The sequence below is a fragment of the Bacidia gigantensis genome (assembly GCF_019456465.1).
Source record: "Bacidia gigantensis strain McMullin 20006 chromosome Unknown contig_245, whole genome shotgun sequence".
Classification (NCBI taxonomy): domain Eukaryota; kingdom Fungi; phylum Ascomycota; class Lecanoromycetes; order Lecanorales; family Ramalinaceae; genus Bacidia; species Bacidia gigantensis.
The window spans coordinates 1,967,830-1,995,740 of NW_025408601.1; the positions used below are offsets into that span (position 1 = coordinate 1,967,830).

Below are 27,911 nucleotides of genomic sequence, written 5' to 3' on the forward strand. Positions count from 1 at the left end.
CGCCTCCGCTCCATCCCCACGCACCGCCCAAGGCCAAACAGGACTTGACAAAGCATGCTGTAGAGATGAATGAAAAAGGGGCTAGATTGACTCCAAAGCCCTTCCAAATCCACCATGCCCCATCTTTATCTGCGCCCCTCCGCCAGCTCTCCTAAACCATTATCCTTTCTCCTTCTACGCGCCTCGCAGCTGTATCGTCAGCATGGATATTTTGGCATGGATTCCAAATTGGTCTCGCGATGATGATGCCGTGTTCGTGTGGTGGGGGAAGGGGGTGGGGTTGGGCGAAAGCACGTCGGTAGTGTGCTCTGTAGGCGGTTTCATCTAATAGGACACCACCTGATCGAATGTCGGTGAGATATCGGGCTGCATGATCTGAGGAGGTGGCGGTGGAGATTGTGAGAAAGGGGGAGGGAGGGGGGTTTGGTTGCAGAGGCTAGGCTGGGGTAAGGGAGGGGGGAAGGGGGAGGAGGGAGGAGGGAGGGAGGGATCGTGATGATAGTCTGGTGGCGGGTGTGGGCTGCTTGAGCAATCCCTGGGTGAGCTTGTTGAGCTTAGTGGGATCTTCCCTTGTCCTCCCCCTTTTTCTTTGAGAAGGATATTATGGCGGCTCAGGGATAGGAGAGGAATGATGCTGTGCATGATAGGTGTCAATTCTTCGAGTCCAAAGATGCGCTGACGCGCGCTTTCTCCGTGTGAGGCGTTCGGGTGTTCGTCTTTAGAGGCGGGCTGGACGGGGCGTCTTGCGGCTATGATGAGCACCCTCTTGGGTTGAGTTAAGGGCATGCTGACGATTACACTGTTGAGGCTCGTGAAGAAGCAAAGGCGTCAGGGTGAAGAGCGTCATCCACTGTGGAAGTCTGAGAGCTGAGAATATTGGTGTAGAGAATGAATTGGGAGGCGCCGACTCTTGAACCGCCCTACATCATCCGGGTTGGCTTTCAGCTGCATTGGATGCGGTGTTTAGGAGCCTCTACTTGACCTTCTTTTTGCCCCAAATTCAGTCTTTTAGATGTACAACATTGACAGCTCTTCACCGCAACTACTTTGAGGCAGAACTTGCAGAGTCTTGTGCTTGCCAAGCGTAGTTCTAGAGGGGACACACTATCGACGGACCAAAGAAGAGCGCTTCACATTTGCAATTTGGATAGCAGTGTTGATAACTCAGCCTCGAGTCAAGGACTGCTGAGAGCATCGACGTCTGGATATTTTTTTACTCGACTAGACTTGCGATCATGTCACAATAAGAGTCTTAATCACTGTAAGGGCCAGCGTGCTCTGGGACAATCCGAAGATCACCCGCTTTGGAACTACTTTTGGATATCATGCTGACTTAATTGCCCAAGCTAAGAATCTTTACAGATAGCCTGTTGGTTTACAAGGATGGGCATCACGTATCCTAAGAACGTCCTTCATTCACGGTGGCTCGGTATGTTTGCGTGCCGTTCAATACTGGGTATTTCTCAGAAAGAAAAATGTGTTTGGTCCATGTCAAGAAGTAACAAGTACGTCGATTTGAATACGCTTTGCGGTCTCCTGAGTCACCTAACCTACAGTGTCGTCAGGTTTTGCTCATCTGACTTTCCTCACTCCTTTTTCCTCCAAGGCTAAGCTTGCGACAGCGTTTACTTCTTTCGATCGATAAAAACGAGTGTGCGGAACAACATTCGTATGCTGACCTGGCTCACCACTTACGAGCTTGCGGATCCCAAAGCCTTGTGTTATCTTGGCTTCGTTCGACTCAATGATTGGAGGTGCGCAATCGCTGACACGGCTTTATTTTGCGAGCCGATCTCTCTCTGGCATCTTTTACATCGATTGGAGAGAAGCACTGCCAAGCAGCCGTTAGATTTGATGTTTTGTGGTTGTTTATCAGTGATTGTCGATGGATACCGTCATGGTAAGAGTTCATTGCTTGCCTACAGCGAGGCTCGATTGGTTGAATTCTGCGACCGGACTTCGCCGCCATCACATCCTCATAATGAAAAGGTTCACGATTCGTAATACTTTCGGTGTACCTCGTCCGAAGCTGGATAACGTGTTAAGCTGTGACTATTGAGTTTTCTTGTGACATCTGCATGCATTGCGCAATCGCATCAAGGAGCAAGGTAAATCTGATATCACAGCAGATTTGACGACACATAATTCCTCACTGTCACACCACCCTCAGATTTGAGCCATTGAACTAAAGCCAAAGAGAAGAAGGCCTTCAACTTGTCCGAACTTGTCCGTGAGCAGATTCCACTTGAGGTAGACAGCTGATCGCTATAAAGCTTGTGTGAGCTTTCAAGACAATGACTATTGGTCAACGTTGGCAAAGACCGAAGAGATCTGCAGAATGAGTGTATTCAGGTGGACAAGCTGATCACATAGCCTGTTGAGAACCGAGCTGCGGAACATGATGCCCAATCTCTTCATTTCATTGGATTTCGGCTTATGATAATTTCGCCCAATGACACTGCCTCAAAACGATATCTCCCATGACCAGCTTCGAAAGCGTCACGTTGAGCTGAGCTTCGGACGTCATTGTATCTCAAGGATTTGCTCATGCTGGGCATGGTATACGAGATAATCCTCGAAGCTCAAAGGATATCCGGGTTCAGCATCATAATCGATCATAAAGAACATGATACAAGGCACCTGTATCAACTCAAAACCTCCTTCAACTACTACCGACTAGAGAATAAAGCCGATCAATATGGTTCTCCCTGGAGTTGAGCCCTAGAATGAAGGAGATGGCTATTCAACGGAGCTAGCAGCAATAAACTAACCGTAGCAAATCCGAGCCTTAGACACGTGAGTCAGTTGTTTAGTGGATTCCAGAGATCGATAATTTGACAAGAATACATCCAGATGATGTCAATCCACTGACACTGGCTACGTACCACCCGGATCTCATCGGCCACTGCTTCACCAATCATGACGTCCACTTTCTCTTGTACTAACGAAGCGTAGGCGTGCAGCTGACCACCGCTTTCTCTTTTAGTACGAACTTAAAACTTTGCATGATCCGATGGTGTGTGCAGAGAATCGCACACCACCATTTTTTGAAAGTAATACGAGGAGAAGAGGGATTTGACCTCTCAAAGTCTATAAAAGAGTACTTCATCTCCCCTTTCTCTTTCCACATCGCACAGTCAGACATTACTTCCACTTACTAAAATATTATCTAAACCAACCTTTATCAAAACACCAACATTAAACCATCTTCTATCTTCTATCATATTCAACCACCCTACCTCACAAAAATGCGTCCTCAAACCATCCTCACCGGCATCCTCGCCCTCCCCATCATCGCCATGGCAGCACCTTCCCCCTTCCCCGACGCCGCCACCTCTGACGGCATCGAAGCACGGGCTGCACCAACCGAACAGCAGGTTGAAACAGCAATTGCAAAGAAACAGTACAAAATCGAATCAATTGGGGGAAAACCAACATCAGATGTGGCAGTATCCGGGACTGTTGTTGTATTATTTGTGACTATTGATTACTGATGCCTATGTGTGGGCGCTCGCTACCCTGGTCGATGGGAATGCTTGGTTGTAGAGTGTGTCTGTCTTTTGATCAGCAGGGGGGCATATGACTTACAAGGATAGTGAGAGCGAGTTTGATTTGTTGTAATTGGTTCTAGATAGTCATGCAATTTATCGAGTGTTTTCCGCTATTCAAGATTCACACTGAGCGTGATTTGATCGAGGAGGACGTCATTCAGGGGATGGCTGCGTTGGAAGAGCAATGTATGGATGCCTGCTCATGGGCTGTTCTCTACAGCTTGATGCCTATCTGACACGGCGAAACATGTACTTCATTGACTACGCTTGCCCGAAAAGTTTTGAAAAATCCGATAGGTTGAGAATTTCGTGCGAGCCTTTACCGCGTTCAAATAGTTGCGCGAAGAAGTTTATACTACATAATGGGTGGTGGTAAAGCCCAAGTATAGCACTCTATGGATTGTACAATCTGCGATATCATCGTACAACGAATCTTGAAGCGCCTATCAAACCTTGATCTTCGAGGAAGTGCGGATGCAATACAATGTTCACTGCCCGGTGAATCGAAGCGCTCCTCCCGCTACGCTCTTTCATACAACAGGAAGCGAGGCATACGATTTGTTCAAGAAGCACCCAGCTGATGTGAAATGAGTAATTATATTTCTAAGTCATTCAAAGGTGAGCGCCCTATTGAACGACAATGATTACTTCTTTTACATGATGCACAACCTCACCTTGTACACAGCCTCGAGTTAGCGCTGCCTCCAATGAAAAGCAAGATTGCAAAGAGGCTCTCCGAGCTTCTGCGCAGAAATAAGTAAATGGCTAGTACCACGTGTACATTGGTATAAGAGCGCTAGCCAGCTAGAAGAGTAAACAGGCATTCGATGGATCAACTTTTCGGATTAGAAAATATGCACGCAGATCGTCTTGCTTGGTAGGCAAACCCGTCTATGGGATTAGGTTCCAGACTTTCGTTCCCGTGAAGGTCTTTGAAACGTTACTGAAGGTCTTCGGCGTGCAGAGTCGTAGCATTCATTGGTAGCGTCTTCAAGAAAGAGTTTGGGTTTTCATCGAATGATATTTTGATATTTGTTCAAGGCTGTCTCGTAATATCACTAGTATTATAAGGGTGACGAGAGAAAGGTGGGCCTACTTATGAATTCTTTGGATGATTTGTCGTTGACTCGCCGTCGTCGAGTACTGTAACGATAAAGTGACGTTGATAAAGTATGAGTCCCAACTCTATCATTTGATTCGTTGACAATGTTCGTACGAGCATTTCCGCTACGGCGGATGCCATCCTTACTTTTCAATGTACGTAATGAACATCGAGAAAGGTAGGTACGAAAGTTGTTTACAGTGGCACTTATGTTGAGATCAGCACTACGCCCTCCACGCCTTTAAACTGTAGTTGCGTGCTTTCAAGAGCATCGTTTGCCACCGGATGTACTCAGAATGACTGAGATAAAGATTGTTTCTCAACAGCTTGCTGACCCTCAAGCAGCGATTAATAGACTCGACCATAACGATTTCAGACATAATTTCTTGCTACGCGAGATGTCCGAGCCTTGCGCTCAGATATAACGTCGAGGTACGATCATAAAGAATGAGACGGACGAACGGGTCCTGCTTTTTGCTTTTTGCTTTCTGATGCTACCTGTCGGTGAAGTCTTTGACTTTCAGTCGGAATATCATTTTACGATGACCGAGGACGACCAGCTCTGGTCCTAAGCTGCAAATGGTCATACATCCGGCGAGTGACCACTAATCGAGTCATTGTTCACAAGATCCATTCGCATTGGTCCATGCTTTTTATGACGCACCATCATGTCCCATAGGTTGTGTGATCATTCTTCCAATATATAATCAGTCAAGTCTCCCACCTTCTGATCTTCTTCTTCATCCTCACACAGTCAGTCAATCCAGCCTTCAACATCCAACACTCATCTCCAATCCTCATCAGAATACCAGCCAGCATCAAATTATCCATCCTCCCGCAGAACCAACATTACCACTACTCAACTTCAACCATCTAGAAACCATGCGTTTCCTAGCCATCCTCGCTGGCATCCTCGCCCTCCCCATCATGATGGCCCTTGCCGTCCCATCATCCGCCCCGGTCAGCGTCGACATCATTGGACGCAATCTTAACCTCGTTGAGCGAGACGCAAATACAGTTATCGCGGAGGTTAACGCGATCTTGGCTACCCTTCTTACGGCTTTCACTAAACTCTTCGAGGATGCCTTAGCTCAAATCGGTGTGGTCTTGAACGCCGTGCCTGGTGAAATCGCGGCGGTTGACACCCTCGCCGGTACTACTTCAGCCACCATTACTAACGCGATCAAATCCCTCAGTTTAGCGATTGATGAACTCCTTCGCGTGGCGTTGTCAGGGGGTTAAGTGAGCCTGATTTTCGTCTGGATCCTAGAAGACAGACGATTGGGGGACTGTATCCGAGCTAGTTGTTGATCATGGCTGGATGGGCTGCAGTAGTCTGAAAGGTTATTACGTGGTGGTGCTGTGGTATAAGCGGTTTGGAATACATGTGGAGCGACTCTGATGCTCGTATGAAGGCTAGATCAAATTGAACTGCGGGAAGACGAAAATACTTGTGTAGTAAGATTTCCTACCAACAAGATCTCCAAATGATCATGCAAGATTCTGCAACATTATAGCTTGGTTCATCCCCACACTCTTTCTAGATTTCTGTCTGCAATACCACGTCATGATTGGCAGATCTAGCTGTCCAGAGCCTAGAGATCTCGTACCTGCACGCTGTGGTGTGGGTTACATGCTTTGTGGGGAACTCCTTGTGATCTACGGAGTATATGTATGAACGTTGAAAATCCTCAGTGATGGTTGGTTGAGTCCTTCGTGCGAGCATCACCGCCGCCAAGGCTCGACCCAAACAGATCGAATGTACCTATGTATTCCTGCACGAGACAAGTACAGTATGAACCTCGCTTAGAGTCAGACAGACCCTATACCCTACGACTACAGCAGTGCGCTCTTTAGCATCCCAAATGGGTGGCTAGCGTGCCAGTAGTGCTCTTTCATAATGACGGGGACGTCGCTCCTCGCTCAAAGACGTGAAGTTTAACTCACCTTTCACTGCCCTTTTTCTGCTGAAAAACGACAGAAAAACACCTGACAAAGTTGCGTCAGATCTAGTATCACTTGTACCGTCAAGCCTGTTCTAGCTAAGACCAGACATGTCGTAGAGAAGGGAAGGTATGTTTCGTCACGGATGCGGATCTATTGAAGACGGTGTTCACTTCAGTATGTTCATCCAGTAGCTCTTGACTTCTACTACTACCGATGGTCAAAGATCTTGACCTACTGCATCAGTCAGTCTTTAGTGTGAGAAATGCATACCACGATCGTCTAAACCCATCCCAGTGACTTTGCAGCTCAACAGAGCTTGCATTAGCCATTGGCAAGACACAGGTGAATGCGACGTCGTGACGAAGCCAACACATTCGATTGAGCGGAATAGAAATTCCAATCACCATCCACAAAGCGAGCTCCCATCACGCTCTGGAGATCATATTCTATCGATGCATGTCGCTGTCGCCGATCTCGATGTCAGCATAGCGTCTAGACCTACGAAAAGCTTATGCAAGCTTGATGCTGGCTCTTAACTCAGAAACTGACCGCCCTCGGGAGACCGAGCATGGCCATCTGATGAGCACTGAGAATCGATCGTGCTGATCTCAACATGGTTCCAAGCAGATTGTCGGGCCTACCATTGACATAAAAACCCATCAAGTCCCCCCACAATATCTTAATCCCCACAATTCCTCCAGGTCTCTCCTCCTCATCAACGAGATCAGAGGCACGACTTATACACGACCACATACACACACAGACCCCAACAGACTCACCTTCACTGATCCCCCACCAAGTCCTCAGCACAGCAAACATGCGCTTCTCCACCCCCCTCCTTACCACCCTCCTAGCCCTCCCCCTTCTCTCCATCGCGTCACCCTCGCCCGCCCCCATATTCGCCAGTACACAGATAATCGCCCAACGAGACCTCGCCATCATCCCCGAAATCGACAAGATTACCGACGGCCTCGTGCCCAACCTCGAAACAGTCATCAAGAGCGCCACCGATGCGATTGGCGCAGTACTCGCGTCCGCCGATTTTACCCTCCTCACATTTGAGACGCTTGTCGCTGCGCTCCTCGCTGCTGTCGGGCTAAATGTCAAGAAATTTGTGGAGGAATTGCTGGAGCTTGTTAAAGTGGCGGAGGAGGCGAGTTGATGCGATGTGGAAGGGGATCGAAGCTGGAGAGTGGTGAGAGTGGTTGACGGCGTGATCTACAGGAGGGAATTTTCGGTGCTTCGAGTGTGGTTTGGGGGATTGGAGGGATTGCGAGAGCGAGTAGCATTGTTATGAGTATGAAAATGCCATCTCGATTGGCCTATTGAATATAATCTCGGATTCAATGTCTTTCTGCATCCCTTCATGTATGACTTGAAATGAGCACGAATTTACACGTGACCATTGATTCCTCCGGAGAAAGTGATCAAGAGATCGAGAATAACCAAGGAAGAAGCTTAAACCCTTCAGACTAATATCGCCCCACATGCCATCGTCTCATCAAGAACTGCAATATACGAACAGCGACTCGATCGAAAAAGTGGCAGAAAGAAAGAAAGCCAATGGCGCTTGGAAATGCAAGGGGAGACTAACGCAGGCATACCGTTAGAGTCTCGCCAACGCGGCCGTGATACCTGACAAAGCTCCAAGACAAATACACTTTGTAAAGAATCGTGATGGGTCTAATGTTCTCATTACCAGCACCACCAGTAGTCAGTGACACTGAATAGCACGTAATTTCATTCGTCAAATACCGGCTTCTGCGCTTTGGAGTCGTGACGTAGTGCTGTGACCAAGTAGCGCACTCGTTCGGTTGTTCTGCCAAAGAGCCTGATACTCAAGTTTGTTCTGTTGAACTCGGCTTGGTCATGGAGCGGTCGACGGTCTACAGTCATCTCGTTGTCTTGCCTAGAGAACAAAAGCACACGTGAGAGTTTGCGGTAAGCAAAGGAATGTGTGGGTTGAAAGAGGCGTGTTGAGTAATAGAAGATGGTTATATAGCAAGGGTATTCAAAACGACAGTAAACCAAGCTCGGCCCCGTATTTCCAAAATATGTACAACAAAGCTTCCAACCCACCCTATTCTTCACCGCGTAGAAGATTGCCCTTGCGCTTTTCCTCAACTCCGATCTGAACGCCAACACCTCCGCCATTACCCCGTCTTTGCACATTGGTATCATAGATCCCCTTCCCCCCACCACCTAGAACAAGCCCCGTAAGAAGAACCTCCCCTCCCCTAGCAACGCACCGAGTAACATCCCACTTCAAAGCCCGTCGCACCCGGCGCATCGTCGTGCGCGGCGTCGTTACACTGCCGATACCCATGCGGCGCCGTGTTCAGTGTTTTGTTGCGATACAGCGCCCCACACGCCGGACCATCCGAATTCGTCAGAATGCCGCAGTACTGCCCATTCAAATACCCTGTAGTCGGGTCGGGGTCTTGGAACACTACGATGTCTGTGGTTACGTTGCCGCCTGACGGCTGGTCGGTGCTTGTGGAGACGACATCAGGAGCGACGGTGCCAGGGTACGAAATCGGCATGTAAAGGAGACCGGGTTTTGAAAGGTCGCAGTGAGAGGCGGACGGTGTGTTTAGGGTGTAGGAGTTGCCGTTGCCATCGAGACCCATCCAGAGGGGATCGAATTGCTTGGGCCAGGCTGTGTTTAACCCTATTTGCTGCAGTTTGTACTTGTAGTTTTGCACACCGGTGGAAATGACTGCGTCGATGTAGTTCTTGTCGAGGAGATGGCGCGTTTCGTTGACGGTCTCGCACACGACGCCGTACTGGGGGACGCCTTGAGATGTATCTAGATTGGATCGGCGGGTTCTGACTATCGAGCGGGCGAAGATGAGGGTGGCGAGATGGGTGGTGAGGAATAGACTTGATAGGAAAAGCATCGTGGTGGCTCAGGGGGCGTTGATAGAGGACAGTCCCAATCAGTGTATGTCTCACTTTTGAAGATGGGTTGTCTCGCTCGCTGTTTTATAGATCGTGGCCACTCGGGCATTTTCGATGTGAGCCGTTCGGCTGAGTGGGACTTGCATCGCGTATAGCGACGGGGCTGCACGCCGCGCTTGGAGAGCCTCTATGAGTTTTAACGCCTCAATCCAACATTCGGAAGCGACAAGCGACGAAGCGGCCAATCGTTTGTTATTCCGCAGATGTTGCTGATAAGTACCTGAATGATTCTAGGCTTCCCCAGAGCCGTTCTCGTTGCCCAGGCCATAGTCTATGGTGGTTGTCGGAGCACTTTGTGGACCGTGTGCTGGTAAGCGACAAAATAGCCTATTGCATGATTTTCTGTGAATGTTGCAGATAAGAGCTTAGCCACTTACACCCTTTGCCAGAGCCGTTTTCGAGCCGATTTCGTCGCATTACTGAGTTCGCGAGGACTGTCGGTCTGCTCTGAGGACCGTGTGTAGGGCAAGCGAAATCTTGTTTGTGTGTTGAGGGCGTCTTAATGTCCCTGCGCAAGGTTGGCCGATCGAATGATAACAGATGAAGAACTTTTAAGCTCTTCAACGGCCATTAAGAACAATTAGACGATCACCAATTGATGATCATACTAAGGTGACAAGCTGCATAATGCTCTAGCCTTACCTCTTCCGTCAATCAGCAGACCATGTACTGATTCAAAAAATCTCCGCCCGCTCATTAAAGCGCGCGAAATGATCCTTGAATGCTTGGTACAATTGACATGATCTCGCCTTGCCAAGTCCACGCAATGACCTCCGCGTGAAGTACCGCTCGGTAATCCTCCAGTAAGCCACTACTGCTCTTGTCGCAACCGCTAGACTTCGAAGCTTCAATTTGAATATCTCTTGCTATCGGCTTGGAACGCGGCGTTGGATCTCGTGTACGGATGTATTGCTTTGGTGATCATTTTGCTACCATTCAGGTTGAAAGAAAAGGCGGACCGTTGTGCCTGAGTCCTGAGCGGACTTCATGGGTAACTTCAGTATCCCCAGGTTGGTGGCGTATACTCTTCTTCTGAGTGTATCATGCGCGCCTGTATTTGTTGAGGACTGTGTAAAGGATGTAGAACCCTCCCCGCTCAGCTTGGTCAAAGTTCTTATATTCGACGTCATGAAACCTGCGTCAAATTCAAATGCTGTACAGATAACTGAGGACTGGAAGATCCTAACTGCGCAAGCGCGTCATAATATTGACCTCCCACACCGTTTTTAGTCATTATTGAAGGTCACAAAAGATCGTGCCAGCCAAACCAGCTAAATTCTACCAGCCTGTAAGATAGGTGAACCTAATTTTCGGAAAAAGCGTAATGTCGAGCGTCGCTCAATGACGAAAATGGAAGGGTGTAGCGGTGAGAATAATAGTACGCGCCGTCCCTCGAGAACGCTTGTGTGGTCGAACCTCTGCCAGGGAGACGCAGTCATCTGAAGACGTCTTTCGCAAACATTGTTGTGATTGGATCAAAAACCCTTTTCACCCTGCTTTGTTTTAAAGCTTCAAGCATTAGATTCTATTTCTGGTACAGCGCAATGTACCCAAGTCGTTGATTGGAGATCAGATATTCAGCTGAATAATCTCTGATACGTCAGTCTCATAGGATCAAAATGAGGTCCAATTGGCCATCATCCTATCAACGGGGTCATGTATCAGCTTAACACCAGTAGAGATTCGAGATGCCGGCAACCGCTGTGTTCATTCCAACTCGACTACTCAATCTCACCACATCGCCTTTTCATCTCACTGTATACTGCAGAGTCGATCAACAGCACACCTGATGACCTCAGGTTTGTCATTTACGAATTGGGAGTCTGTAGGTAGAGCCCTCGATGCCGTCATTATCGCGTTCGAAAGGTCGCGTCCGAAAGCCACTTAGGCAGAAGGCAGTCACCCCTCGCCTTTTCAATAGACCCTATCGACAGCTTCGATTTGTATGCAAAGACAGAAATGCTCTTTTGTACACGAGGACGATACAACATTCTATAAGACTGTACGTCATCGCATTCTTCCTCGACCACGCTCCCTAGAGTGCTACCTCTTTCCAATCCCGACATGGTCTCCGACACGGACGCCACAGTGTATGGGTATCGGTGGACCCGAGCTGAAGCAGCTTTCATCTCATTCGCGTCTTCTGATATAGCCTCATTTCAGCGCTCTCAACAAAGTCCTTCTAGGGCCTCATCTTTCGGCGAACGGACTTCAGGTCTGGAGTCCTTGCCCTCCGAAGTCTTACAGAACATATTTTGTCACTTGGATCTCAAAAGCTTAGGGGCTCTGTCACGACAAAGCCGGTATCTGAAAGCGAATGTGGACGGATGCTTTCCACTCAGAGACATGATCAAGTACGCACCACAGCTGATCAAAGCCCTTGTAGGCACTGGCCTGGCGTGGAGGTATAGCGTTGCCCATCTACACGCAGTACTGCAATCGAGTCGATGCACCTATTGTGATGAGTATGGACCATACTTCTACATCCTCAGCGGCGAGCGCTGTTGCTTCCTTTGCTTATCGCGGGACTCTCGTCTAATATCCGTGTTACCAACGAGAGCCAGGAAAGTCGCAAGACTTTCGCCGAAAATCTTGTCAACCCTGCCTAAGCTTCGTGTGATACCGGACAAATATCAGCTGGAACAAAAAAAATGGAGATTCAAGAAAGCAATAAACCTCGTGAGGTTCGTGGACGCCTTGCAAAAGACCGAGGAAAGATGTGAGACGTCTGGTGATACTCTGGGCGGTGTGTCAGATAAATTGTTCAGAGGAGCGATTAGTCCGGACAATGAGTACTTCTATTATGGGGCTGTTGCTATTCCGTACCTGCATCCTATCAATGTACCGGACCGAATCGAGCACGGCATTTGGTGCCGCGGCTGTGAAGATCGGTGGCATCGTCATGTGAATTTTGAGGATCAGGATATGGGCTATCAAGTATGTGCGGAAGTCCCATTGACGGCCTTTTCCAGGCAAGAGTTTCAAGACCATGCTCGAGTCTGCCCAGGCATTGCGTCGCTGAAGTGCTCGGAGCGAACTCCGCACTATAAAAAAAATCTTGGGCACGGTCATCCGTGGTGGGATCTTAGGTATTGATCTCCTGTCGACTGAGCCCTGTCGGAGTCTAGGTACTCCAAATTGTTACGCCTCGGCATTCTATGGGGTGTATTTGCATCCACGTCATGTCCAATCTAGTCGCCAGAACCCCTTCTACTTTACCCTTAAAAATTGAGAAACCACCGAAATCTGCTTCAGAATGGCAGGAGCAGATATGCTATCAGGCTTATGGCAGCCAACGCACCTTCAGCGTCTTCACTACGGCACCAAATCCGTGGAGGAGAATCTCCTCGCCCGTCTTCCCTCCCCACACTAAAAAACATTCATGATAACCGGCCCCTCCCCGGCCAAGAAGACCAACCTTTATTCTGAGTATGGAGAGCCTCCTTGGCTCAGCCAATCACGGAGACACATACACCAGTATAAGTCAGCATGCCCCAATCTCTCAGCTCGACGAAGCCGCCACCATCCTCTCCAAGGACCCTCCCATCGACACCATCATCAGCATAAGCGGCAGCTCCCTAATCGACGCCGTCAAAGCAGTTTCCCACCACCATCACCAGAACTCCAGCAAGTTCCTCCACCGTCACAATCCGCACAACGCTCTCCGCAGTCGAATGCACTGGCGACGCCGGCTTCACCAACCCGCAGGGCAAAAAGAACCCTCATCACAGACTCAGAATTAGCCCCCCAGGTCCTCCTTCTTCGCGCTCACAACACCTCCCCGCGATCATGGCTCTCTACCGGCATCCGCGCCCTCGGACCACGCAATACCATCCCATCCACCCCAGAAGTGCCCGCCAAACCGCTCGCCCTCACCACCCCTGCACTCCCTGTTTCGAGAATCTACCAACGTACAAGGAGAATCTCGGCAGCGACGAGCGTGTTATCGCGAAATTGGTTGCAATCAGCGGCGTTTGCGTCCTTGTATGGTATCGGCACGAGTTTGGAGGGGGGGGAGGCGGTCTGGGGCTGAGTCATAAGATGGGACAATGCGCTCGGCAAGCCGTATGGGATTACGTCGTGTGTGACTTTGACGGGGGTGGTGAGGTTGAAGGCGGAGGAGGAGGGGGAGGGGGGGGGGGGGGGAGTGCGGCGTGTTTAGCGAGGGTGGTGTCGTATCTGGGTCTGGGGCTTGAGAGGAGTGGGGATGATAGGAAGGATGCGCTGCTGGTGGCGGATGGGATTGAGGGGTTTGTGAGGGATTTGAGAGTGGAGACTAGGTTGGGGGAGTATGGTGTTGGGAGGGATCAGGTTGGTGGCGTTGCGAGAGCTGCGACGGGGGTGGAAGGGGGGAGAGATGTTTGAGGGTGTGGTGAGGATTTTGGAGGGGAAGTTTTGAAGCCGTCTGGAGGGTTGAGTGGGTTGGGAGATGCTAGACGTTGAGAGATGGAATGATGACTGCATTAGAGCGAGATCAGGGAGATTGGCGTGGGTGGAGGCGCTGGCTTTTATCTATCGGTGGTAACATGTGCTTTGCGACACGACTCAAGACCAGTCGCACCGAGAGAAACCGACATTTAATTGCAATCTTCGCGGGGAAATTGACAAAGGTAAACAAAGAGCATCCATCTCATGTAATATTGAAATCTCAGGTACCTCTCTTAGCCCGACATCCACACAGATCCTATCCTGTAGTACTACCTATCTGCCTCTCTAATACCTCCATGTGCGCTTACTCACCACCCAACCGACCCGGGACCTAACGCGAGCGTAGCATCCCACGGCATAGCTCGACCCATGCATCTTGCCTCATCTCAGCTCTGCACATATCGATAACTCAAGACCCCACCCTCGCGTGACCTTCACGATCTATTTCCCCTTATGGGGTAGAGATCTAGATCACGTACTCTTCCTCGCAACTCCACTGAACATTCACATGACTCGAGGAATGTCATGTCATGCCAACCCACCACGTCTCTTGAGTAGGGTAGCACGAACCCGCTTGCTCTAGCAACTTCTAGATCAACGGGAGGAAGCAAAGCCACGACTCATCTTACGAAGGTGCTGGTATGAGGGGCGCGCTTTGAGAGTGCTATGACCTTGGCTTATGATGTGCTCTCATCGCGGATCATTGACAAAAACATGATTGTACCGCAGGCATAGTCTCAATATTCAGCATAGCGCAACCAAAAGCCTGAGCGCTTTGGGTGTATCCCTTGCTTTTGTCCTCTGCTACAGTAGCTTTTTGGGCGTTCGTTCTAAGAGCGTCGGGGTGTGATGGGCTGGTGTAGGACTATGCTCGTTGTGGTAGCCGAGAGAGGGGGGGGTGGCGTGACTTGGACCAGTCATGGGAAGTGGGGTAGGGGGTCTCTCCGTGTTTTCGCAGTATAGTCTCTTGCAGAAGTGGGATTGGACCCATGGTAAACTGTTTATGACCGTTGACAAGAGCCTTAGGCATGTACGCCGTGATGGAGAGGCAGAATCGTGCAGAGGTGGATCAAAGGAGGGTGGGGTCGAGGGCAATACTGCTCGGAGGACCAAGCGAGCATTCATGCTGTGAGATGAACTTTATCCTGTTGTTTCAGAAGCTGCAAGTTCAGGGCACGAACTCGGGAGGTTTCTGATCTCTTGTTGGAGTCTTGTAGTATTGCGCAAACATTTCGTCGGAATGTTTTTGGTGCCAAGACGCCAAGACGCTAAGATGTCCAGCCCAGAAAATAATATTGCGTGATGAGAACTGCAGAAGCCCTTGTATTTTCGTTTTCGTTCACTCCACCAGTCATCTATCTTGCTTATTACAGCTCGGTCAGCCGGGGCGAGTCGTCGTGGCAATCAAGGAGCAGTCGACACTACTCACTTGGAATCTTTGGTTGCCTCGGAGAAGCGTGAAGCGTTTGACGAGATGATCAGCCGTCAGACCTTGGAAAATATTTCCAGCCCGTTCCCAAGAAACCATGAGATACCTCGGAAAGACCGTTGAATACTGCACTTGTTCCAGATATGATGCATTGTCAATCGTACGAGCTTAAGATTGGACTACCGGAAGCCAACGTGCTCCGCTCTAGTCAGGTCTATGCAAGTGTGAGTTCCACTCCGAGCGTGTGCGAGATGCAAGCTATCCGTGAGAGCCGACGCAATGACTATATTCCATGTCTTGGAAAGGTCTCTGCGTCTCCGCACCCGCCATCCGACAGTCGCTCGTGCTCGGCTTCCTCGAAAGACTATGGACATAAGATCGTCCCGTGACGAATGGCTTCTGGACATCACCTGAACGAGTGAGAATCATAAACATGGATGAGGCTGCAGGCATTATCGCATTCGTTTAGCCCACGGAACCTTTTCGAACGATAAAAGGTACCGGCCTTTGCTACACATAAGCCTTCAATCTTCAGATTACAAGAGAGATGTTTTGCTTTTCTGCTCTAGTAACCGCTTTTATAACTCTGCTGCAAACGGTGGTTGCAACACCAGCTCCATTTGAGCTGACTATTCGCGAGGCCACACCAAGTCCAGCCAACATACAAGCCAACTTAGGCTCCAAACTCTGCAAAGGCGCATCCATCTATTTCCCCAGCAGTCCAGAATTTGGCAAATTCACCACCAGATGGAGCATCGCCGCAGAAGGTGACATCCTGGTCGTCGTTGTTCCGGCCTGCGCAAAGGATGTTTCGACTGTGGTGAGTGTCACCAAATACCTTTCATCTTCATCTAAAGCCAATCTTCTCAGGTCAAATTTGCGAATGTCGTGAGCCTGCCATTCCTAGCAATCAACCGCGGTCATGGAACACCATCAGCGCTTGGCACTATAAAGCATGGCATCCTCATTCGTCTAGACAACTTGGACGGCATAAATGTCGCCGCTGATGGCCAGACCGCAACTTTAGGCGGAGGCGTCTATTCTGATCAGCTGCATGCGAAGCTGGCAGAGACGAACAAGGTCGCTGGTAAGAGGGAGTTTTCGTTTATAGAGATCAGTATACTAAGATCGCTCATAGCGACTGGTTCCTGCGGATGTGTCGGCATTGTTGGGCCTGGTTTGGGAGGAGGCTTTGGAAAGTGGGCGACCTTGAAAGATTCCACTCAAATACTGCGTGATTGATGATTTGCAGGTACATGGGCTACGCCGGTTTGATAAGCGACAACTTTGTAGAACTGAACGTCACAACCGCAGATGGCTCTGAGGTCACGGTGTCCCAATCGTCCAATGCAGACCTCTTCTGGGGCATGCGCGGTGCAGGCCATAACTACGGCATTGTTACGAGCTTCAAGCAAAGGATCTTCGACTACCCAAATGGGCAGAATACATACTACGTGACATACATCTTCACGGGAGATCAGCTGGAAGCATTCTTCAATCAGGTCAATAAGCTTCTCAACAATGGTACTCTTCCTAAGGACGCCAATACATTTGCGCTGTATCTCCTCAATCCAGAAGTCAGTGCTAAGGTACAAAATCACTCCGGCAGTAACCAGTTGGGAATTGACCACTAAATTCATGCAGCCCGTCATTATGTTCCAGTTCTTCTATTTTGGCACCGCTGCCCAGGCTCTCCCCTACGTCCAACCCTTCCTCAATCTCCATCCCGTCGTCGTATCCAACGCCACAACACTCTACAAAGACCTCGCGCATGAGGCCCAAATGACCGGCGTCGGCGATCCTGTATGTGCGCCTGGAACAACCAAGTTTCTCGTCCCTGTCGGTCTCAAGGAGTACAATGTCGAAGCCAATCGCAAAGTCTACAACCTCTATTCCGACATGCTCACGAAGCATCCAGCGCTGAATGGGAGTGTTGTTCAACTCGAGGCGTATGCCCTGGAGGGGTCGAAAGCGATCGATCCCGCGGGCTCAGCCTATGCCCACCGCGATGATAATATCTTAGTGTAAGTCACCCTACCAATCAATGCGTCCTCAACTTTTTCCCCTGTAGGTCGGCGTGTATACAGGCTGATGTGGCAAACAGGTCCTTCAGCCTCTCCTACGCCCCATCACCCGACAATGACGCCGCCGCCATCAAGTACGCAAAACAAGCAAGGCAGTACTGGATTGAAGGCGAGAATGGAAGGCAGTTCAGTGCGTACACGAACTATGCGTATGGCGATGAAAGCTTGCAGAGTGTATATGGCTACGAACCGTGGCGCTTGCAAAGATTGAGGGAATTGAAGAAGAAGTGGGATCCGAAAGGACGATTCAACTTCTACAATCCGATTGTCTAGTAAGTGCGTAAGTGCACAGTCGGTGCGGTGATGGGACTCTACGTTCCTGGATCGTGATACAGACGGCTCGCACAGTCGCGCAAATGGTTGCTCCCCAGGCTACAGGTACTCCCCCTTCATAGGATAAGTCGAGGCTACAGTTTACCTCTTTCGCTCTACCATCCTCGGTACGTCCCCAGCGTAACTTTATCAGAGGCCTTGCCAAGAGCCCAGCGGCGAGTCTGCCTTGCATGTCGAGCTTTTGACACGAAAGGCAGCTTAATTACCTCCGATGGCCATTGACCTATCACGTCATTTGTTTCCATGCGATGCCAAAGCTAACAGGCTTAGTGTGCTGTACTAACACCAAGGGTCATTTCCTGCCGTGTCGTTTCGACGCTTGTCATGCATGATGATGCAAACCAAGCTCGACAAGCTGTTCAGCTTTCATAAACACATGCGGGGCGCCCTCTTCTTTCTCACTGAACTTCATCCGAAGATGGCGGCAATCTCAAGACTTCTTGCTGTGGTCCTTCTTCTTGCCTGCGTGTGTTGTTACGCGACGCCAACAGATAACACGCTCCTACAAGACCGGAATGACGCGCCGGCGCTGGACAGCTTAATTGGAGAAGGAGCGAACCAAGAAGCTCTTGCTCAGCGAACGTTCTTCTACAATGGAGGCTCATATGTCTACAACGAGACAATTGGCGGGACCATAAGTGTCGGCAAACAGTATGTCGAGAAACTCACGCCCAGCTGCGGAGTGAAGCAAAAACACCCCATCGTTTTCTTTCACGGAGGCGGCGACACAGGAGTGGTAAGCTACGCGTCAGCAATGCCCTCGATTGTCTCACCTAACGCGTGCTCTTCCCTAGCAATGGCTCAACAAGCCTGACGGCGGCCAAGGCTGGGCGTCATACTTCCTCAAGAAAGGCTACGAAGTCTATATCGTCGACATCTGGAGCGTCGGCCGCAGCGCCGATAGCGCTCTCTCACCCCTCCGCACCTCAGCAACGACCGAATCTTCCGAGCGCGCATTCTCAGCCCCCGAGAAGTTCCCCTATTATTACCAGGCACGTTTCCACACGCAATGGCCAGGCAACGGCAGCAAAGGCGATCCCATGTTCGTCAGCCCTTCCCAAGCCGTTTCCCCTTCCTCTCAAACCTAGCCAAACGTCATCACTAAAACCTCCCCTCCAGCTTCGACGCCTTCTACGCAACCCTCCTTCCCCTAACCATCTCCACAATCCAACAAACATACTCCCAATCCGCCACCTGCGCCCTCCTCCGCACAATCGGCCACCCCTCAATCCTCATCACTCACTCCGCTGGTGGTTCCGTCGCCTTCCTCGCCACCGACGCCTGCCCGGATCTCGTCGCCGGCCACGTAGCGCTCGAAGCAGACCAGACGCCCTTTACTAACTTCGACAACGGGACATTTGGCGCGCGCGAAGGGCTCCCCACCCGGCCGTACGGCATCTCCTTAATCCCGCTCAATTACTCTCCCCCAATAAAATCTCCCGACGATCTGAAGCGACAGGTGGTTGGGACATTGGAGGAGACGGAGGGCAGGATTAGCAAGTATCCGTGCATTCAGCAGGATGTGACAAAGACGGTGCATACGTTACCGAATGTGGCGAAAGCACCGGTACTGTTTCTTACCACGGAAGCGAGTATTCATGCTTTGTATGATCAGTGCTTGGTCGCGTATTTGAGGCAGGCGGGCGTGGAGGTCGAGTTTGTGAGGCTTGAGGATCGAGGGATTAGGGGGAATGGCCACTTCATGATGTTGGAGAAGAACTCGGATGTCATTGCTGGGCTGGCGGATGAGTGGATTGGGGGGCTGGAAGGGAAGTAAGTGGAGCGTGGGAAGGGAGAAGGGGGAGGAGAGTTTGCCAGGTCGGAGGCGAGGCGAAGTATTCCGCACTCGCTGCCCGGCTCTCGGCCTCCATGAACGAGAATCCGAAAGGCCTAAACTCCAATAAGGCCATCTTTCCTGCTTCTCTTAACCTACCTCATCCGATATCACTGCCCAAGAGCGAAGCAAAGAGCTGTATGACCACGCTGATGCTTCCACCAGTTATCTTGAGTCAAGAGCTGCGATTTGCATGGACGCCTTTGTTGCCTATTCACCAGAAAGGAGAGTGGTGGACAGGACTCACATCGTGTCAACCTTCACAAGCCCAAAGTGCAGCGATACCTCGGAAAGCTTGCCATCGTTAGCGAAGGATCACGTCTACTCAATCTCAATGGTTCTTCCTCAATACTTCACCAACGCTTCCATTACCTTGCAAAAGACGCTCGCCATTGGCGCATCACGACCAGCACACCCGTCTTTCTGCTACTCATTAATGGCTAACACTGCCCTGTCTTTCCTTTACAGAAGTCTGATCCCTTGTTCTCAATTCTTCATAGTATTCCACTGCATAGGCGTCAATGGTTGACGCAACCTGATGTAGTTGGTGCCTGAAACAAAAACCAACGTAGACTAAACTTCAACCACTGACGCTTCAGTAGCACTGCCCACGCTTTTATCATAACTACAGAGAGATTCTCTACAAGTGGTGCCATCCATTCCGTAACGAATGATGATACTACCAGTCTTCCGTGGGGCACTCTGCAGCGCTCTCACCATCTTAGCATTATCCGTACCGCAAGAGAGCATCACTGAGCTTCCACTTACCGGCACTAACGTGACATTGCCAACGACCAACTACACAAAGCCTCCCAACTATCTCACCTGCCACCGAGGATCCAAATTTGGAGTCATCAAGGCCAAAGACTGCAACCACTCTGCGCCAAATCTCACAAATGCCGTCCGCCTCCACTAGGCTTCATCACCAGTGGAACGAAAAGAAAATATGGGGATTCCATGGATGCTATATCAGGTTCCTGTCCACCAGATCTGGGGGGGACACCTTCTCCTATGACGATGTCGTCGATCGTGCCGAGATGCTAATTCATCAATGTTCGGGAATCCAGGCGCTGCCCTTTCGCGGCGGATTTGTCGCTTTGGGAGCTCTGGACAGGTTCATCATTGACATATCATACGACATGCCGGCCGACAAGGCACAAGGCAATATCACAGATGGTCTATCCAGCAATAAGAGCGATGTGACCAGTCTTCCACGCGACATCACGAACAGTACCACCCCCAGCACCAATCCATTGGGGCCTCCTCGAATCCTCACCTGCCATCGCACGCCCAAGTTCCCGGCCATTACACCCCGCGACTGCAATGCCCCCCTGCTTGAAATCTCCACTATGTCAGGAGCGCTTCGGAGACAGACCCAATCATCTTCTCAGTCAGACACGTGGAGCGCGCCTGGTTGTACAGTCAAGTATGCTTGGGCCTATCGCAAGTCGGTCGTCACCACAGACGTTTTTGCTTTCCTCGACATTGTCGATCGTGTCGATCTGCTAATTGAACAGTGTCAGGTCACGTCGGGAGAGGTGTTTCGTGGCGGATTCGTTAGCCTGGGCTCTCACGACAGATTCATCGTTGAGGTTGCTTATAGCGGCGACAATGAGGGTGGGGGAGCGAAGCCTTCGAGTGATGTGACGATAGAGTGGTTGGGACTTGAGATCGGAGACATGCTATGAGGCCTCGTGTACCGAGTCTGCTATGCAGGGGCGGCGAGAATACTCTCCTGCGAGGATTGCGTTTTCGATAAAGACTCTTAAATCTTGCAGCAGATATCGAAGACTCGCTTCGGCCGCGAAAGAAGCTCCTCTCTTCACCGCTTGATTACATGAGCTTGATCTGCAAGCGACCCAATACGCAAGCTGCAGTGCGACATGCATTGCGTGAAGCTTGGCCGCAACAGGCAGGTACGAAACCTCAATCGGGCATGACGCTAAGCAAGTGCATCCTTCGCTTGCTGCATGAAAGCCACGGCTTTTTGATATTTGAACTTTGTCGTCTGCCTCTAAATGAAGTGGTGAAGACTTCTAAATTGCCAGTCCTCGTCGAGCGAGGAAGCACTGTCCAACACTCCTAGCCAACCTCAACATCACGACATGGCGCCCTCGATCCCAGCCCACGCCTTCGCACTCGAAGAGAAACCCGCCTACGAAGTCTCCATCCACGCTCACAACGACGACGGCCTCAATTCCACCGACGACGAACTCCTGGTCCGCCTAGGCAAAAAGCCCGTCCTCCGCCGCCGCTTCGGCTTCCTCGCTATGATCGGCTTCACCTGCACCATGCTCGTCACCTGGGAAGGCTCTCTCATCCTCTTCACCACGGGTCTCACAAACGGCGGCTCCGCAGGCCTCGTCTACGGCTACCTCTTCGTCTGGCTCGGCGTCCTCTGCGTCTTCACCACCATGGCGGAAATGGCGTCGATTGCGCCCACCGCGGGGGGCAGTATCATTGGGTCGCCATGCTCGCCCCGGCACCTTGTAGGAAGTTTCTGAGTTATGTGACGGGTTGGCTGGTCATTGCTGGCTGGGAGGCGATTTTGGCGGGCAGTGGGTATTTGAGTGGCACGATGATGGTGACGCTCATTCAGTTGAATCATCCGAGTTATGTGCCGCAGTTGTGGCATGGGACGTTGTTGTTCTGGGCCACGGTTGCGTATGCGGTGTTTATCAATACGGTCGTGGGCTGGGCGCTGCCGAAGATTGAGCTGGCGATGTTGGTGCTACATGTCGTGGGGTTCTTGGCTGTGCTGATTCCCCTGGTCGCTGTGAGTGCTGGCGATCGTGCATCTGGTGGAGAATACTGACAGAGATCAGTGCGCACCAGCTACAGCGCCGACACATGATGTGTTCACAGACTTCCTTAACGGAGGCAATTGGCCGACTCAGGGATTATCGTTCTTCGTGGGTCTGGTGGGAAGCGTATTCGCAATGTTTGGTTCGTGATCCACATCCTGCTGCTGAAGCACTGAACTGACCACACACAACCTTCAGGATGCGATGCCACCGTACACGTAAGTCCAGCCCCGCCCTCCTGCACACCCAACCCCCCAAACCCTAACAAAACCCATCTATCCAGATGGCAGAAGAAGTCAACAACGCCGCCCTCGTCGTCCCCCGCGCCATGCTAGCCACAACCCTCTTCAACGGCGCCCTCGGCTTCGCAATGATAATCGCCGTCCTCTTCGTAACCCGCGACGTGGACGCCGCCCTGCAAAGCCCCACCGGCATCCTCGGCTACCCCTTCATGGACATTTTCTCCACCGCAACCCGCAGCCGCGCTGGCGCCTCCACCATGATCGCCCTCGTCATTATCATGTCCGGCGCAGGCACCATCGCCGCCATGGCCACGGGCTCACGACTCATCTGGGCGTTTGCCCGCGACAGGGGATTACCGGGGTCGGGCACGGTGTCGAAATTGAGTGCCCAGAGGATTCCGATGTTAGCGGTGGTTATCACGTCGATTGTTACGTGCTTGATTGGACTTATCAATTTGGGGTCGGCGAAGGCGTTTAATGCCGTTATCTCGCTCAGTGTGAGCAGTCTCTTCGCTTCTTACATCATCGTTGAGACGTTGATGCTCTATCGTCGCTGCACGGGCGGTATCAAGGCCACACGAGATGCCGTGGAGGGACATCAGTTGGTGTGGGGCCCGTTTCACCTGCCGGATGGAATTGGGATTGTTGTCAACGCCTTCGCGGTCATGTTTGGTCTCATTATTTTCTTTTTTAGCTTCTGGCCTGTTGCGACGCCTGTTGATGCTGCGACGATGAATTGGAGTGTTTTGATGACCGGTAGTGTGGGGATTTTTGCGGTGCTTTATTATTTGGGCAGGGCGAGGAAGACGTTTACTGGGCCGATTGTGGAGACGGGAGCTGTAGATGCTTTTCGAGTCGCTGAATGATTGTGTCTGTTGTATGGTATGAGGTATTGACTAGCCGATCCTTTGATGTGGGTTCTTACTGGCTTGTTGTATATATATGCGAGCAAAACACGACCATTCACCTCACCACCCCGTCCCCCCTATCATACCTCCGCCCCCGTAGTCGCCTCAATCAAAAACCTCTCCCGCTCTCCCACCGTAACAAAGCCCCCCCTGAACCTTCCTTCCAACTCCTTCATCTTCAAACATTCTTCAAACAGCACCACACTGCGGTCGCCGATATCATAGAACGAGAAACGATCTCCCACAGCGAGTTCATACTCTGCAGCGGCTTGGACCTTGATGACGCATCCAGGGGTGGCGAAGGAGCGCTCGTAGCTGAATGGTCGGGAGACTTTGTCGTGAGAGTCTGGTGTTTCTAGGATTTGTTCTACGGTGGTGGTGTAGTCGTCGAGATCGATGACGGGGAATTTTGGGGCGACGTGGCAGGTGAGAATGCGGGGGTGGATGTGGAGGGGTGTGGTGGAGTGGGGTGTGTCGTTTAGAGGGGGAGAGACAATAGATGAGGTAGCGGTGGTGTTTGTTTGAGGCAGGCTTATTGCCTTGAGGGTGAGAAGGGCGCAAGCGACTCCTAGAGAGGCAGGATAGATTTTCATTTCTGGGTTATCGACCAAGTTCTGTACTGTTGCGTAGGGACACATATGAAGCCGTTCTTGATATCTGTAAGATGACCATGACGTTCAATTTGAAGAAATCAATACAGTAGCCAGACATGTTGGGTTTGTTCCAGGAAATAGCGCATGCGTACCGCGCTGTTTGGTGTTGGGGGGTGAGACATTTGCAAGTTTGTGTTATTGCCATAGGTGGTGTATCGAGTAATCACGGAACAAAAGGAGGCAAGCATTTCTTAGATCATGAGGTCTTAGTTTGCTATTCAGCCCTCTACTCCACAGCATCATGAAATACAAGCAACATGAAAGGCCACAAACAAGGCGAGCTCAACACCCCCGACAACATCACTGACGACTATCACTACGCTAGCTACAACGACAAAACCAAGCAAAGCGCCTACAGAGTTCTAGACAATGTTTGCTACCTCGCTAAGGGCGATATCAACTCCTATTCCCTCATTCTACCTAGTCTGGCCCGGCTCTGTAGACTTGACATCTGCGTGGCGCTGTGGCACCCGAATAAAGAAGCTGAGCTCTTCATCAAAGTCACTGACAGCTGCAGCACTGACTCATCCGACCTTTTCCACTGCGTCTCACCCTCCGACTTCAACATCGACACCGTGAAAGTGGTTCAAGTCGAAGGTAGGGGGCTCGTCCCAAGAAGAACAAGAACGGCTTCGCGGACGAAGGGGACGACGAAATCGTCTGCTCTTTCCAGAAATGCTTCTTCGGGCGGGAAAAACTTTTTACTGTGGATTATAAGGATATTTGATTCAATGTGCCGGGATATTTGAATGATAGGGGCTGGCTTGGTCAGATGAATATGGATCAGTATACCAATAATCAGAATATTTATGCAGCCGAAGGGTGGCCCACGCATTCGAATAGCATTTGTGCGGGCAATCGTGACGAGTTTGTGGCTCTCGAGGATTGGGTGCCTAAGCAGGAGCCGGAGTGGGAGCTCATTGTGAGGAGAAGGGTATGAGGGAGTTGCGGCGCCGGAGGAGTGGGGAATAAACCGGTGAATGAACTGCCTGTGGGTGAGAATGGTAGAGTCAGGCAGTAGTGTTGGGAGTGGCGAGAAGGCAAGCGAATAGAATGTACGGTAGTATGCAGATGAATGGATGCCTACGGATACGAAACAGGCTGATCCTGGGAGGTGTATGCAGCTACCTCGATGAGGAGACGTTGACGCGATACTATGGGATTATGGCAGGCGTTGTAGGTGAAGTCTTCAGTCTTCGTAGAATAATTACGCAAATAGTACCCTGAAAAAGAGGCGCTAACTTCATTTGTTGGTGCTCATTATCGTGCTTTTAGGCGCGACATGGTCGTATGTGTGGAGCGGAAGCGGAACCCTGCTGCTTAGCTCCTGCGAAAACAAATAATGTGATGGTAAGCTAACGAACGGAATGTGGGCTGTTGAATTACTGTAAAGTGATATGCTGTCAAGCGCCGAATATGAGTTGCAACGGCAGTAAAAGACTCATCATTGATCCTCGACGACATCATCTGAATTTTATCGCATGCTTGAAGTCAACCATTCGATAGACAGTCGAAATTTGCTTTGACAGAGGTCTCCGAATTGGGGGGGAATGGCAGCCGTAAAGAAGGGAGGAACAAAGAGCATCGGGAACATGCATACAGCTGAGCGCGCTTCTTTCTATGGCTACGTGGCCTGCACATCATTTCTTTTTCTTCATTTTGCAATGACTAAAACCTTTTGTTCTCCCCAAATCCACATGGGGACTTCTCATCTCCTCTTGAGCTACCATATTGTTTTTATATGTCTAGAGAGATGAGCTTAATTCGTTCTCATAATCCGCGTCTTGAGATCTTCGCGCACGATGCTACCAACTTTTGAATTCTTTTCTGTCTATGGCGTCGACAACACTTTCGCAATGAGAAATGGTAAAAGTTAAGACTATCTCGAACTTTCTGTCCAAATTTAAGTGACAGATAATACAATTATTCCGAATCTCATCTGTTCAATATGATGGCTCATTCGCGGAGGACATAACTCTTTCGTCGATTGGAAGCTCATCGCCTAGATGAGAGAAGCTCAGGGAGGTGGTAGTGGTGGTGAATACTGAGTACGGTAGGCTCAGATCACTCTCATCTTCAAGCATTTGCTCACATGCTGACACCCAATAGACAATGAACCAAGACACAGCAATGTCGACAACAATGAGTAGTTGATCAAAGCTATTGTTCTAAGAGTATGACAGTGTCACAAGTTAGCCCCTAAGGAATGATGAACGGACAAGGCCATTGTCAATTAGCTGCCCTTCATGATTGAGAAATTCGACCCATATTCCAAATTAGTAAATATATAAATACAACCAAACCACCCATCAAGTCCAGTATTCTTAACTTCTCCATCCTGACAAGCATTCAAATCCAGCTCTTTCAGCCACAAATCAAGAAACTACAACGCAAATTGACGATAAAGAACGTTAAAGGCAATGGAATCCTCTAAGACACCAACTGCTAACGTTACTAAGCCTCTACGACCGGCCTCGTCAATAATCCCAATGGCCACGAGCGGTCGAACGCCGAGAGCGTCAGTGAAGAAAGTGGACTACTCTCCACAACCGTTTCCTATTGATCTGAGGAAGCAGCGGATACCGGCTGCCAAGAGAGCAAGGAAGGAGTCGGTGAGCAAAGAGGGCGATGTTACGAATGCAGGCTCTGGAGTTTCTGCCCCCAAGAGTCGAAAGCGGGCTCGCACCATTTCGGTCATGTCGACGCAACGAAATAGCGCCGGGCAGCTGGGGGTCAATGACCCCAGTAAGCCACAAGCAGTCGATTCTGCTCAAGCGCCATCGCAACCTGGTGCTCCTAGGGTGACAAGATTCGAGGATCCACACGCAAAGACACAGGATTCTGTTCTTTCTGCTGTGGATTCGCCTTCAATTGACCCGCAACAATCATTCCCTTTTCAGACATCCTTGCCATACAGGAACGTGGTCAAGTTTGCGGCACAGAACCGGATTCCTCTACCATCCACAGCAGCCAGGCGTTCATCTTCTGAACAGATGCCGCCGCCACCGACACCACAAAGAGGCGCTGTGATGCGATTCTCCCAAGAATCAGATACACGCATCCAAGGGCCACCACGCCTAATGGAAGCAAAACCATACCTGCCTAAAGGAGAATGTTGTCCAGGGCACGACCAGATGGTCTCTCTTTCAATGAACATACGCTTTGGATCATGCTACTCTGAGCCAAGAGAAGTCACCTTGGACACTGGCTGTGAGGCCTCGACCATCCAGAGAGCCTTCCTAAGCGCAGTATTACCCAATATATCGATTCGCAAATTAACACCCCACGCGATCGAATTGGCAAATGCTACAAAGGAAGGAAACCATCTAGTGACAGAGTATGCGGATATCCCGATCTTCATTGACGGTACGGATATGAATGGAGCTGTCACACTGAGGACGACGCTTCGAGTATTGGTGGACTCAAAGGCCCAATTTGATCTGCTGCTGGGTAATAACTTTATGGTCCCTCAGGGGGCGCATCTTGATTTGCTGGGCGGCAATATGTACCTGAGAGCGAATGGGTACTTTGAATGTCCGTTGGTCATTAAGCCGCCATTGAAGCTTGAGCGTTAGCATCATTAGCTAGGGATGGCAGATGCACACATGAACGCGGAAAAGGGTGAATGAAGCTTT

General features: G+C 50.4%; 7 protein-coding genes across 7 annotated transcripts; 6 read left to right on the top strand and 1 right to left on the bottom strand.

Annotated features, from left to right (window-relative positions):
- Window positions 1–7,417: 7,417 nt before the first annotated feature.
- Window positions 7,418–7,762, top strand: KY384_005653 (uncharacterized protein; the record flags this gene model as incomplete). Its single annotated transcript, XM_044814152.1, has 1 exon — window positions 7,418–7,762. The coding sequence occupies one exon, from the start codon at window positions 7,418–7,420 to the stop codon at window positions 7,760–7,762; it is 345 nt and encodes a 114-aa protein (XP_044669453.1).
- A 918-nt stretch (window positions 7,763–8,680) lies between these two features.
- On the bottom strand, window positions 8,681–9,500 carry KY384_005654 (uncharacterized protein; the record flags this gene model as incomplete). The annotated part of the gene is made up of 2 exons (XM_044814153.1): window positions 8,681–8,788; window positions 8,850–9,500. 2 exons carry the CDS (start codon window positions 9,498–9,500, stop codon window positions 8,681–8,683), a joined length of 759 nt encoding a protein of 252 aa, XP_044669454.1.
- A 6,061-nt stretch (window positions 9,501–15,561) lies between these two features.
- On the top strand, window positions 15,562–18,057 carry KY384_005655 (uncharacterized protein; the record flags this gene model as incomplete). Its single annotated transcript, XM_044814154.1, has 7 exons — window positions 15,562–15,682; window positions 15,988–16,238; window positions 16,289–16,652; window positions 16,712–17,007; window positions 17,063–17,442; window positions 17,523–17,774; window positions 18,033–18,057. 7 exons carry the CDS (start codon window positions 15,562–15,564, stop codon window positions 18,055–18,057), a joined length of 1,689 nt encoding a protein of 562 aa, XP_044669455.1.
- A 196-nt stretch (window positions 18,058–18,253) lies between these two features.
- KY384_005656 (uncharacterized protein) lies at window positions 18,254–19,612 on the top strand (the record flags this gene model as incomplete). The annotated part of the gene is made up of 3 exons (XM_044814155.1): window positions 18,254–18,571; window positions 18,630–18,877; window positions 18,955–19,612. The coding sequence occupies 3 exons, from the start codon at window positions 18,254–18,256 to the stop codon at window positions 19,610–19,612; spliced, it is 1,224 nt and encodes a 407-aa protein (XP_044669456.1).
- A 953-nt stretch (window positions 19,613–20,565) lies between these two features.
- Window positions 20,566–21,357, top strand: KY384_005657 (uncharacterized protein; the record flags this gene model as incomplete). Its single annotated transcript, XM_044814156.1, has 1 exon — window positions 20,566–21,357. One exon carries the CDS (start codon window positions 20,566–20,568, stop codon window positions 21,355–21,357), a length of 792 nt encoding a protein of 263 aa, XP_044669457.1.
- Window positions 21,358–21,774: 417 nt separating this feature from the next.
- KY384_005658 (uncharacterized protein) lies at window positions 21,775–23,581 on the top strand (the record flags this gene model as incomplete). The annotated part of the gene is made up of 5 exons (XM_044814157.1): window positions 21,775–22,158; window positions 22,296–22,445; window positions 22,495–22,615; window positions 22,672–22,691; window positions 22,757–23,581. 5 exons carry the CDS (start codon window positions 21,775–21,777, stop codon window positions 23,579–23,581), a joined length of 1,500 nt encoding a protein of 499 aa, XP_044669458.1.
- A 3,184-nt stretch (window positions 23,582–26,765) lies between these two features.
- Window positions 26,766–27,851, top strand: KY384_005659 (uncharacterized protein; the record flags this gene model as incomplete). The annotated part of the gene is made up of 1 exon (XM_044814158.1): window positions 26,766–27,851. One exon carries the CDS (start codon window positions 26,766–26,768, stop codon window positions 27,849–27,851), a length of 1,086 nt encoding a protein of 361 aa, XP_044669459.1.
- Between the last annotated feature and the right edge of the window lie 60 nt (window positions 27,852–27,911).